This window comes from Cylas formicarius, unplaced genomic scaffold, assembly GCF_029955315.1.
Source record: "Cylas formicarius isolate icCylForm1 unplaced genomic scaffold, icCylForm1.1 PGA_scaffold_16__1_contigs__length_5364039, whole genome shotgun sequence".
In the NCBI taxonomy this organism is placed as follows: Eukaryota; Metazoa; Arthropoda; class Insecta; order Coleoptera; family Brentidae; genus Cylas; species Cylas formicarius.
Window position 1 is genome coordinate 158,740 of NW_026844246.1, and position 13,732 is coordinate 172,471.

Consider the following 13,732-nt stretch of genomic DNA (forward strand, 5'->3'; position numbering starts at 1 on the left):
AACCGGCAACTGTGTAAATCTCAGGCGCGAAAATTAACGATTTCGCTAAATATATAAATATTGATCCCCCACTTTTTTTATCCAGTATTGTTTCGGTGATCTACGAGTTACAAAATTCTGTGTTTAAGGTAAATTTTTTCCCAAATTATTTTTCAAATTCGATAGCTAAAACCTTAAAAACATTAAGTAAAATTAAATAAAAAAATAAAATTATTTTCTTTCATATTATTAAAATTTGTTTTTCCTACGTGCGATTTTCTTCAAATTTAAATCGTACGATTACATTTAAATAAAACATGCAATTGGAAAAATTCACGCTATATTATTTCCCCTTTCACTTTTTTCCCTTTTCGCGTTTTTTTTTATGTAGCGTTTGATATATAACTTATGTTTTTAATTTTTATTTTGTGCAGTTAGACATTATTACAAATAAACTTTTTCATGAATGTACGACACATTCACCTTCATTATACCTTTAATTTATTATTAATTTTTCTGTTACTAAGCGGTTGACGGTTTCAAAATATGCGCGAAATTATTTCTCTCGTACGTTAGCTACATTGTTGCCAATTTTTCGCGCAATTTAAAATCGTTTTCATTTAATATATATTCGAATTTGGATAATAAATAAAATACGCAGTATGTAATTAGAAAGCAATGCATTTATCGTCTTTTTCGTTTAAATTTATGATTAATTTCGCTGTTACTAAACGATTGACGGTTTAAAAATAGGCGCGAAATTATTTCTCTCATACGTTGCCGATTTTTGTGCATTTTAAAAGTGTTTTAATTTATTGCGTATTTCATTGAATAATATAGGAATATGTTTCACACGATCTCCATAGGTTATTAATTTATTTCATAATATATAATTATTTTTTACCTTTCGGTATTATTTTTTTTTCTTTTAAAATTTATCCAGTTAAAAAATATAATAAATTGAATATTTTAAATTGCCAATAAATCAATTTCGTTGACTTAATGCATTGATAATTGAAAATCACATAGGCGATTATTATTTCGCTCCTATAATTTCATTGTCCGTCTTTTGTATGCATGGTTGCCTATAACTATTTTTTTAAATAATCGAGTAAAGTTATTATTTAATTGCTATAGTTGTTTATCATGTGTGTGTTGTTTTTATTTTATTTTTTTTATTCTAGAAAATAATTATCAATATTTTCCAAATATTTTATTAGATAATTTTTTAAATTTTAAATTTATATCATCGAGAAATATGAAATAACCGTTTTACTATAATAAATTGATTTCTTTTTTTTTTTTTATTTTAGAAATCCGGCTATCATTTATCGTGGGGCAATTGATAATGTAAGTACTCTTATTACGATTATCGTTTTCGTGTTTGCGTCTTTTAGTTTTAAAATTTAAAAATATACAAAACTTTAAAAGCTGTTTTACAACGATTTTTCTTTTTTTTTCAGAATTTTTGACTTACATCTTAATATTTTTTTAAATATTAATATTTAGATTTTAATAAATTTTGTATATTTTTTAAATTAAAACGAATCGGTTTAATTATGCCTGTTAATAACCAATCGCGTATTATTTCTAGAGATCGATTGAGAGGTCGCCAATCTTTGGAATCTCGACGCCGATTAATAGTTATAATACGACGTCTTCATTTTTTCAACACCATCCGCGATTTAAGTATAATTATCCGACCTTTAACGTCTTTTCAAATTTTGCAATGTTTAAATGCCCGTCGTGTAATTATACCGATTCGAAACATGTTATTGGATGAACCGGCAGCGTTATCGGCAACGAACAGACATTTTGGACGAACGTTGCGCGGATTGCGAGTGGTTTTACATCGTTTACCAGCAACATCAAATCGCGTTTCGAGAACCCCCAGAGAGGGATACATTATTTTACGTGGTTTTCCTGTCATCTTGCCACCTTTGTTCCCAATTGAGGAACGAGAGATACCACCTATCTCTCAACCTCCATTGCAAGTCGCGTCCATGGAAGACCAGCCGCAACCGCCCCAAGTACAGACAACAACAACAAATTCTACTTCGTCGTCCGTCTCTCCAAATTTGCAACGATGCGCCAACGATGATATTTTACGCGAAACAACTGTCCCTTCAGAAGCTAACGATCAACATTTTCCAAATTTAAATAACAACGACGTGCCGGTGAATGTATTATTACCGCCTCCTAGACGAAGGCACGCTGACATACCTATTAGAAGAACGCATCGACACGCTATTACTTTAGCACAACGACAACCGTTTCATGTAGAAATTCAATCGTGCGGGCCAATGACTGACGTATGCCGTTTTTGCAACGCTTTGTTTTTTGAATTGGAACCGAAAAATCGGAATAATATTAGATTAATTTGTTGCAAAGGGGGCGAAGTTATTCTACCGCCTTTAGGGGAATGTCCGAGAGAATTGCATCAATTATTAACTGAGAATACACCTCTTGCTCGGCAGTTTTTGAATAACATCCGTAAATTGAATAGTAATTTTGCCATGGCCTCCATGCACGCTACTATTCCTGCGGATGTTAATGTTGGACAAGGGGCTGTTTGTTTCACAATCACGGGGCAAATTTACCACCACGCTCAGGACATCCCTCTAAATGTGCCGCACCGTGACGAACCGATCAGAAACAATCAATATTATTTTCTTGATGTCGCGGAAGCGCTCGAACGTCGCAACGATTTTTTTGACGAGACGGGAATAGATCCGCATCTTTTCCGGATCCTCGAGGAAATGTTGAGGCGCACGAACGTACTCGTCCATAGTTACATTTGCATTCGGGAAATGATTCGGGAACGCATCGAACGTGACGGGCCAAACTCGGTAGCGAACATCGTGGTGGGATTTAAAGACAACATCAATAGAGATCGACGGAATTTTAACTTACCCGAGAGCCGCTGCGAAATAGCAGCGGTATTTGATAACGATATACCGTTCGATGTTGATCTGCGAGTGTACCCACGACGTTCGCTTATCGACCATCAAAATAAAATTAGTAATTTGTCTCGTGTGTCTGATCCCATGGTGTACCCGTTACTCTTCTCTCACGGAGAGGACGGTTATGACATGCGTCTCAGATACGCGAGCAGACGAGACAAAAAAGTCTCGCTCCGGGATTTCTATCAGCACAGGTTGATGGTACGTGACGGGATTTTTTCCATATTGCACAATTCCGCGAAACTATTTCAACAGTACGTGGTTGACACGTACGTGAAAATAGAATCGCAAGAGTTGTGGTGGTATCGGACGAATCAACGTCAAGTTCGGACCACGTATTACAACCGCTTAATCGACTACGTGCGCAGGCGCGTAGCCGAAGCGGGGCCTAATGCGAGGATCGGCCGTATCACCATCCTGCCGGCCGCGTTTAAGGGTAGTTGTCGCGGACAGAACAAACTATACCTGGACGCTATGGCAGTCGTTGCCAGACACGGTAAACCAGACTTATTTATAACGATGACCTGCAACCCCCATTGGCCAGAAATTACTCAAAATTTAAATTTTAATCAACGCGTGGAAAATCGTCCAGAATTGGTGTGCCGAGTCTTCCATACAAAGCTCCAACAATTCATGGACGATTTAGTCAAAGAACAATTTTTAGGAATCGTCCGCACTTATCATTATTCGATCGAGTTTCAAAAAAGAGGACTGCCACACGCTCACATTTTAATCGGGTTCGAACCTACGGATCGGATCGACGACGCGGAGAAGATGGACCGGATTATATCCGCCCGGATTCCCGACCGCGAAGTCGAGCCGGATCTGTACGGCGTTGTGCGTGATTATTATGTGCACCGTGTCTGCGGTCAAGACAATCCGGCCGCCCCGTGTACAAACTTGGAGTCTCGCGTGTGCGCGAAAGGCTATCCAAAAGCCTTTCGACGCGATACCGTTCTAAATTTCCACCGTTTCGACGGAAGACCGGAATATGCCCGTCCCGATGACGGTCGGTTTGTCATTTTCGCAGGCAATCGTTATGATAATCGGCGTATCGTGCCTTACAACCGCTGGGCTGCGATGAAATATCGGACTCACATTAATTTCGAAGGGGTCGGATCTTTTGCCTCTATCCGATACCTGTACAAATATTGCCACAAAGGACCAGATTGTATCACCATCCAAATGCGCGGGCAGAATAATGAAGTCGATTGGGACGAGATTCGTAACTATACCGACTGTCGATATATCAGCTCGATGGAAGCGTGCTGGCGTATTTTCGCGTATAAATTACACGATCGTTCCCACGCCGTAGTTACGTTGCCCGTTCACCTGGAGAATGAACAACCCGTCACTTTCGATGAAGATGACGACGAAGATGAATTACTGACCCGTGTCGCGGACGCAACAAACTACGTGTCTAAATTGGTGGCGTATTTCCGTCTGAATGCGGTCGACCCCGAAGCACGGCGGCTGCGCTACGTCGAGATACCCGAAAACTACGTTTGGTTTAGAGGAGAAGGGGAATGGCGTGCGCGTCAACATTTTAATAAAATCGTGGGAGTTATACCGGAAGTATCCCCGTTGGATGACGAAAGGTTTCACCTGCGTATTTTGTTACAACATTTACGGGGCGCCACCTCCTTCGAATCGATCCGGACGCTAGCCGACGGGTATGTCTGTCAAACGTACCGTGAAGCCTGCGAGAAGCGTCGGTTACTCGCCAATTTTGACATTTACCACAACGCGATGCGCGAGGTTTGCGATCGCGATTTGCCGCCGCGCGTCAGAAATTTTTTCGCTCTAATTATTTTAGTTTCCTTCGAGCGCCATCGGCACGAAATACCGGCCTTATGGGAAGAGTTCAAAGATCCTTACATGATCGCTGATCTCATAAGACGCGGTATTCCGCGGCCGATCGCGCTTCGCCGCGCTCTCATTAATATTGATCAAATCGTGGCGGCAAATCGCGAGGGAATAAACCTCAACGAGATCGGTCTGGACGACCCGGAAGCTGCTGGCGTCAATGAAGCGAACGCGTTTGTGGAAGTGAGACAATGCGCGCCGGCGTCAGACGAGCACGAGAATGTGCTCTTAAGATTCGGGGACAGAGTGTGCGAGTTGAACGCGGATCAACGTACTGTTTACAACGCCGTTATTTACACTTTGTTAAAAAATAGAAACAGCGTAGATTCGGAGAGTGCGTTGCGACATTTCCACCTCGACAGGGCTATCGTTGCGGGACTGGAGGCGGACGAGACGTTCGTCAACAGAAATTTATTTTTTGTTGACGGGCCCGGCGGAACTGGCAAAACTTTTCTCTATAACGTAATCGCGGAGCGAATTCTGTCTGCCGGCGGTGCCCGTCTGATGGCAGTTGCGTGGACGGGAATCGCTGCGTCTTTACTTATAGAGGGGAGGACCTGCCACCACGCTTTCCGTCTCCCTCTGGACCTGGACGAAGAGTCCACGGTCGGATGGCCGGCCGAGCACGAAAGGTCGCAAAACATTCGTCGAACCGACGTCATTCTTTGGGACGAGGTGTCGATGACCTCAAAGCATGCGTTGAACGCGGTCGACAGGTATGTTTGTGACGTGTGCGAGAACAATGTGGTTCCTTTCGGGGGAAAAGTAGTCCTTTTCGGGGGTGACTTTCGTCAAACGTTGCCGATCGTAGTGCGCGGTTCGCGCATGGACATCCTTGCAAACTGTGTCAAATCGAGTCAGATTTGGCGCAGGGTGAAGGTGTTTTGTCTTCAGACAAACTTGCGAGTGAATCGCGCGATACAATTGGCGACCGAGGCGGCGGCTCATCATCCCGAAATGGTCAACTTGGAAGTCGTGGGGAACCGCATTCGAGAGTACGGCAATTGGCTTTTGCGTATGGGAGAGGGGTCAATCGAGAGGGCAATTTTGCGCGATACGTTCGTCCCGGCCGATCTCATCAAAATCGATCGTCATTTCGTAATGCCAACCATACAGGAATTGATCGAATGGGTCTACGACAGAGTGAATGAAAACGACGTCGGGGATCGAGTGATACTGTGTCCCACCAATGTCGCGGTAGATGACATTAATTTGCTAATTTTAAATCGGAAAATCATTGGTGAGCCAAGGTACTACCACTCGGTCGACGAGTATGCCGGCAATGCGGCGACCGAGGATGATGAATTTCACGTCCCTTTGGACGTCGTTCATCGGATCTCGGCGTCCAACCTTCCGCCACATGAGCTCGTGCTCAAGACGGGAGCGGTTGTCGTCCTGCTTAAAAACCTAGACGTCAGGCATGGACAGTGCAACGGCACCAGAATGATGATTGTGCGTCTCGGCGAGGAAGTTTTGGAAGTCAAGGTTTTATCGGGTCCCCGCAAAGGGGAGACCATCAACTTGCCCAAAATTGAAATTACATCGAGCGTTCCGCAACTTCCTCGCCCGATCAAGAGAGTGCAGTTTCCTATACGGCTGGCATTCGCCATGACGATTAACAAAAGCCAAGGACAGACGTACGCAAGAGTAGGAATCCATTTGCCAAGCCCGTGTTTCGCGCACGGACAGCTTTATGTGGCCTTCTCTAGGGTGGGCTCGCCTGAAGATGTGCGTGTCGTGATCGAAAACACGGCAAATCAAGGCGCTTTCAGACGCAGAGACGGAGTTAAACTGACGCGTAACGTCGTTTACTCCAACATTTTTAACAATCCCGAACCACTTCGACAACGGTTACCCTGGAATCCTACTCGTGCGATTATTGGGGGTCAGGGTGAAGTCGTGCTTCCGGCACGCGCGTCACCCTCTCCACCAACGTCAAACGAACCGAACAATACTTCATTCGAACAAGACGACGATTTTTTCGATTCACTAGATTTGACCGATATTATTATGGACGTACTGAGACACAGACCCACACCCAGGATTCTTCCGATCCCCAGGCTGTACGATAATGTCGTGGTCAATCCATATAACGATCGACAATTGTTTGAACGAGTCTCGCGCGATAACCGTCCCGGAACATCGGGGACAACCACGACATTATCCTCAGTTGACGTGCCATTACCGATTGTGACTTAAGTTTTATCTCGATTTAGACAATTTTTTAAGCAAAATCAAGACATTTCGATTTCAAAAGTGAAATTAAAACTCTTTTCTTCAAATTTAATATTTTTTTTTTTCAAAGTACACATTTACACGTTCGTTAATGCTGCCGTTATAACAACAACGACATTTACTTATCATCAATATTGTATATCTTCAATAAATAGTTTTTTTTTATTATTACAACCTTCTTATTGTTATTTCACTCTATGAATTTCACTTTTTTATTCACTATTTAATTACCTTTTTCAAAGTTTTCTTTTAAATTAGTCGTTGTTGATTATATTTGTTTACAATAACGTATTCATATTTCTCTCGTAAAGCAATTTATATAAATTAATTTTCTTTTAATTTTGCATTATATAACTTCATTAAATTTTCTCCATTCAACAAATATTCTATTATATAAATTTTTAAATCAATTGCCCCTTAGTTTGTAAGTTCATTGCTGAATTTCTTTTTTATTGCAACATATTGTTTAATGTAAAACAATTCAGCAATGGACATTTTTTTTATTTATTTTTTTTTTCATATCACTCTCTATAAAGCACATTATTAACTTAATTTTAAATTTATAATCTCCGATATAACGATTTCAATTGCACTCGGTTTCTCTATATTTTCGTTTCAAATTTTGGTAAAAAATAAAAAATAATAAAAAAAATGTCCATTGCTGACGTTTTTTTTCGTTGGAAGAACAATTGAAAAGAAACGCGCTAGGCAATGCTGATGAGTCTCAACAAAGACGAAACATTTTTTTTATTATTCCAATGGACATCTACATTGTCAGGTGAGTGTTACATTTCATAATGTTATTTATTTAATAATTTAAAAACAAATATTATATGTTACAGCGCGTGCGTGCGTCAAATCAAATACAAATTCAAAGGTACAAATTCCACCGATAGTCTAAATTTAGTTAACACAATGAACCCATTTCTATTCCAAAAAAACTATTACCTAAATAAAAACTACATTTGTAATTGAAAATATTCTCTATTACATCAATTATTTTTCTTCTTGAAACGTTACAGTTCAAGAAAAGGGTAAGAATAACGACAATAATTTAGATCATTCTAAACAACTTTCAAACACATTTACCAATATATGTCTAAATGTCGTCACCAAATTAATTAAAATTACAACGCTTTTTTAAAATTTCGTGCCACACTATATAAATGTACAATTTATGAAATTAGCGATAATAATATTTCAATTGTAATATTAACAATATTAAAAATTTAACCTCATCGTTAGTTGTGAGGTTATCCGATACGATGTCTACGATAAGAAGACCAAATGCCGATAAATTACAAGATACTCGTCGATCGTGCGAAGAACGTGCTTCGAAAATTCGTTTCAAGCAGAAAGAACTACATTTTATATATAACAGGTATTTGATATAATATATATTTCATTTCGATACGATATTAATAACGTTTAATTCACTCTCATTTCATTCTTGAAGATTACGGGATCCAAAAATTTATATAAAAACAAAATTACGTACAACAATGAGATGTTTTGTCATGAAGATTGGTTGGATTTCAACTTCAATAGTTATTGTTAAATGCAGATAAAAGTGCCTCGTAAAACTTCATACCATTGTGGAAATTATCATCAATTAATTATTAACAAAACAACTCCCAACAACTTCTAAAAAGATTATCCTAAAGAACTTTGCACAATTGTTATTACAAATTCAACTACAAAAATATCACTTAATAAAAATATCACTCAAATAAATAAGTACAAACATATCCAGTAAATTTCTACCATGTTTATATTATAAATTATAGATGACATTGAGCATTACAACATCAACGTACCACATAACTTTTTAAAATTTCTTATACGATTTAAATTACTTACATTTTTTTCTGTCAAAATATGATTTGTAATGGCTATATTTTAAATAGATTATTTTTAATTGATTTCTTAGAATATTTTGGAAAATTTAAATTGTTTTTCTATTTATTGAAATAATAAAAAATTTGGAATATTTATACAGACAGAAAGTAAACCATTATCGACAATTGTTTTATGAAAAATGTCTTGAACCAATCATTGCAAAGGGATAACTTCATTGAAAAAACTACTATTGCAACGAGGACCAACAACATCTAGACATAAAGGAATATTCCGAAAAAAAGCATTAAAAATTTTTAATAAACTCATATTGTACGTTATATGTAGTATTTTAATATTAAAAAGTTAATAGTTGCTATAATATTTTTATAAAATTAACTAGGTAATAGGTTATTTTTACAAAACAAATTATATTTTTCCTTCTATTCAAATTACACCATCTAATTTTCCAATATCTTTTATAAAATGTAAAATTTAACCTTTTTTTAAATAATAATAATAAAAAACAAATTTTCATTAACAATACAATTATAAACAATACCATTCACTTTCCTTTTCCTTAAAAAAACAAAAAACTAATTTGAGTTTTTTAATATTTACATCATAGTTTTTAAAATGAAATATTAATAATTCACTATTTAAATTATTTATGTATTTTCTTAAGCAACGTTTCTTTTTAAATTTACAATTTTGTATTTATTCTTTATTTATGTAGATGGACAACAAATCACCATCGACAACGTAATGAAAAGAAAAAAAATAGTTTCAGTGAATAAATGTTATCAGAACTCGATAGGAATCTATCGAATCAAGCAAGAAATACATTATTTGGATAAACAAATTTCAATTTAACAAGTAAGTCTTTAATATTTATTTTATAAAATATATCAAATTAAAATCAATAATTATTTTACATAGTTTCGTATATTTTCAAGCTGAAAAACAAATATATATAAAGCGTAAATCTACGCCATCTATCAAGCAATTTCGGAATTACAGATTCCTTTTTACTTCTTAAAAAAAATAATGTAAAACAATATCAAAACATCATGATGAAATCAACAAAAATTGTAATGTCTTTCCATCGTATATAATTACTTTATTTGTCAAATCAACAATAATAATATATAATCCTAATTGTAATATTAATGACAATTTTAAATTTATGACGTCATCAACAGTTGTGGGATTATTTGAGCCGGTTTTACAATGCCCTCTCGAGTTTCAAACTATGGTAAACGCGAACACAGTTAAACATAGAAAATGTCAAAATGAGTACATGTCGACGAATTTTTAAATTTTGGCATATCGTCATCAATCGCGTGAAAAATGCATCACTGGGGTTTATTTCCAAGAGAAACAAATACAGTTTACAAATTAAAAGTATTTAATATAACATTTTTTCTGCAGTGCCCTTCCGAATTTGAATCTATGGTAGACGCAACCATATTCGAACACGAAGAAGAGACGTAGAAAACGCCGAGATGAAAACATGGCTGCAAATTTCAAGATTTTGGAATATCATCGTTCATCGCGCAAAAAATACATCGCGGGGATTTATTTTAAGAAGAAACAGAGATATTTCACACATAACAGGTATTTAATATAGAATTTTAAATTGTTACGCGACTTAATTTTTTATAACCTCTAACTCTTTTTCATATTGTTTTAGGTAATTAGAATACCCAAGAAATTACGCAAAAGCAAAACAATACAGATAATAGAAAAGTGAGCATACAGAAAAATATTTGATATGATTCAACAACAAGGTGTTTAGTCATAAAGAATGATTCCAATTCGGATTAGATAGTTTTCATCAAGTACGAGTGAATATACCTCGTACAACATAAAAATTACTCCGAGTTAGTTATCAAAAAAACAATTGTAGACAACTTCTAAAGAAATTGTCATAAGGAACTTGCCAAAATTGCCATCACTGATTTAAGATGGATATATTTATGCAAATGAACAAACCATCATTGACCATTGATGATTACTTTTATGAAGAATATCTTTGACCATTCATCCAAAAAAAAAGCCGTTGATAATTTCATCAAAAAGATTACCGTTGTAACCCTACAAGGACTGATGTCATGTAGATGAGAAGAGGTTTTCCAAGAAATACGATACTCGAATAAAAAGATTCAAATATACCAAGTAAGTTTTAAATAAATTCATATCGTATATTATATGTAGTGTTTCATATTAAAAAGTTAATAATTTATGTAATGCTTTCATGAAATTGATTAAGTTACTCAATTATTTTTACGAAACTAACTTTTAATATATATTGAATGATTTATATTTTAAACATTTCTATACTTAAATCATTTATATGTTTTGTTAAACTATTTAAAATAAATATGTTTTAATTTCTTAATATCTTTTATAAATTTTAAAATTTTACATTTATTTCTTTCAAAAATAAATGTTTTAACCTTATTATGTTTGTGCAGGTAGACAACAAATCATCATCGACAACTGAATTATAAAGAATAGCGCCAATCAGTTATCGGAAACGAAATCCTTGACGATTTCACTCAAAGGATGATCATTGAAACTTTACCAAAAATCATCATCATTTAATTAGAAGAAAATCATTTTCGGAGTATATCACTTCAACAAATAGATTTAAATATAAAAAGTAACTTTTTTAAACACTTTAAAAACAATATATTTGTGAACATATTTAAAAAAAATTTGTAATTCTCTAATTGAAATATATAAACTATATAAAAAATATTATTTGAAAATTTTGTCATTCATATAAATAATTATCGACTTATAAAATATATTTTTTATATAGTTATATATTTAATTGTAATATCAATATTGTATTAATATTTTTTTCAAAATTGTAAAAATAACACTATATTATTACACTTTTCCTTTTGTTCTAAATTTAAACGAAAATTTTTTATTCGAAAAATTGATCAAAATATGTAAAAACCATTATTATTTTTTGAATAAAGTGTCAGTGATTTTTATATATACATTAAATATGGATGATAAATATGTTTGTAATATATATAAGAATAATGCGATTGTAATTCTTAAAAAATCATATCCCTTTTGCTAATATTATATAATTTTTTAAAATTATTTATCAAATTTGTTTAATAATTTTAATATCTTTTCATTTTTTTATACCTGTATAACTTCTGTATTTATATAATAAATATTAAAAAAAAATTGTTTCAATCTTTTTCATAAAATAAATTATAATAAATTGTAATTTTCAATCAATTTATAATTTATTTATTTATAAATTTATTATAAACAAAAATTTACAAAGTATAAATACATTTAAAAAAAAATAATTCGAATTTACTCACAAATAAAACGCAATAAAACAAATTAAAAAAAAAGCATAATTAGATGTTTATTCGTACAATTAATTAATTTATACTACAATTTCATTTTAATCTTCTTAAATTTCAATAAATATCAATCTATTGTATATCATAATAAATTCAACGCTACGCTTCGCTCGTGACTAATAGAATATATACCAAACATCTTACAAATAAAAAAATTTTTTTACTTACATTTTTAATACAAAATAATTTTTGCCTACATTTTATTTCACTTTATTTTTTTTTAATATAATTAAATATAAATTAATTATGTATAATAGCAATAAACTCAACAATATATAATTAAAACTTCATTAATACCATTTTTTTTTTCAATTTTTTAATTTTCTTTTACCAAAACAAATTAATCATATATAAACACATTATATTCAACAGTTTAGTCACGAGCGAAGCGCAGCGGAGCGAGTGTTTAAAAAAATATATCAAACATCTTACGAATAAGGAAATTTTTTACTTATATTTTTAATACAAAATAATTTTTGCCACATTTCATTTTATTTATTTTTTAAATATAATTAAATATAAATTAATAATATGAAATAATAACACACTGAAAAATATATATTTAAAACTTCATTAGTACCAAAAAATTTTTATTTCAATTTTAATTTTCTTTTACCAAAACAAATTAATTATATATAAAAACATTATATTCAATAGTTTAGTCACGAGCGGAGCGCAGCGGAGCGAGTGTCTAAAAAAACATACCAAACATCTTACGAATAAGGAAATCTTTTTACTTATATTTTTAATACAAAATAATTTTTACCACGTTCCATTTTATTTATTTTTTTTTAAATATAATTAAATATAAATTAATAATGCATAATAATAATAAATTCAAAAATATATATTTAAAACTACATTAGTACCAAAAAATTTTTATTTCAATTTTAATTTTCTTTTATTATAACAAATTATTATATTCAACATAAAAATCTTATATTCAACAATTTAGTCACGAGCGGAGCGCAGCGGAGCGAGTGTCTAAAAAAACATACCAAACATCTTACGAATAAGGAAATCTTTTTACTTATATTTTTAATACAAAATAATTTTTACCGCGTTTCATTTTATTTATTTTTTTTTAAATATAATTAAATATAAATTAATAATGCATAATAATAATAAATTCAAAAATATATATTTAAAACTACATTAGTACCAAAAAATTTTTATTTCAATTTTAATTTTCTTTTATTATAACAAATTATTATATTCAACATAAAAATCTTATATTCAACAATTTAAAAAAAAACATATGGTTAAAATATATTTAATTAACGGATGTTTCCATTTTCAGTTTTATTTAATTTTATTAAATTTAGATTAATTAAATATAAAAATATTATTTCAAACACTTTAATCACGACCGAAGCGCAGTAGAGCGAGTATTTAAAAAAAAAGATAAATTGATTGATTATATAAAAATATAATTTCTTTTTAAAAACATTC

At 33.0% G+C, this 13,732-nt stretch overlaps 1 protein-coding gene and 1 long non-coding RNA gene across 4 annotated transcripts; both read left to right on the plus strand.

The window, feature by feature from the left end:
* The first annotated feature begins 75 nt into the window (after positions 1-75).
* LOC132695932 (uncharacterized) lies at positions 76-7,453 on the plus strand. 2 transcript variants are annotated; one of them, XM_060660488.1, is made up of 3 exons: positions 76-128; positions 1,293-1,329; positions 1,443-7,453. In XM_060660488.1, the coding sequence occupies exon 3, from the start codon at positions 1,539-1,541 to the stop codon at positions 7,005-7,007; it is 5,469 nt and encodes a 1,822-aa protein (XP_060516471.1). In that variant the 5' UTR covers positions 76-128; positions 1,293-1,329; positions 1,443-1,538; the 3' UTR covers positions 7,008-7,453. The 2 variants fall into 2 exon arrangements, with proteins under 2 accessions (XP_060516471.1, XP_060516472.1); XM_060660489.1 differs by having other exon boundaries at positions 98-128; positions 1,574-7,453.
* A 2,197-nt stretch (positions 7,454-9,650) lies between these two features.
* LOC132695929 (uncharacterized) lies at positions 9,651-11,956 on the plus strand. 2 transcript variants are annotated; one of them, XR_009617926.1, is made up of 4 exons: positions 9,651-9,755; positions 10,311-10,496; positions 10,573-11,057; positions 11,357-11,956. It is a non-coding gene; the product is annotated as an uncharacterized LOC132695929 (long non-coding RNA). The 2 variants fall into 2 exon arrangements; XR_009617925.1 differs by lacking the exon at positions 9,651-9,755 and having other exon boundaries at positions 10,165-10,496; positions 11,357-11,954.
* The last annotated feature ends 1,776 nt before the right edge of the window (positions 11,957-13,732 follow it).

What these genes read in the sequence shown, in the direction of transcription:
- LOC132695932 (XM_060660488.1), top strand. Translation starts at nt 1,539, where the DNA reads ATGCCTGTTAATAACCAATCGCGTATTATTTCTAGAGATCGATTGAGA.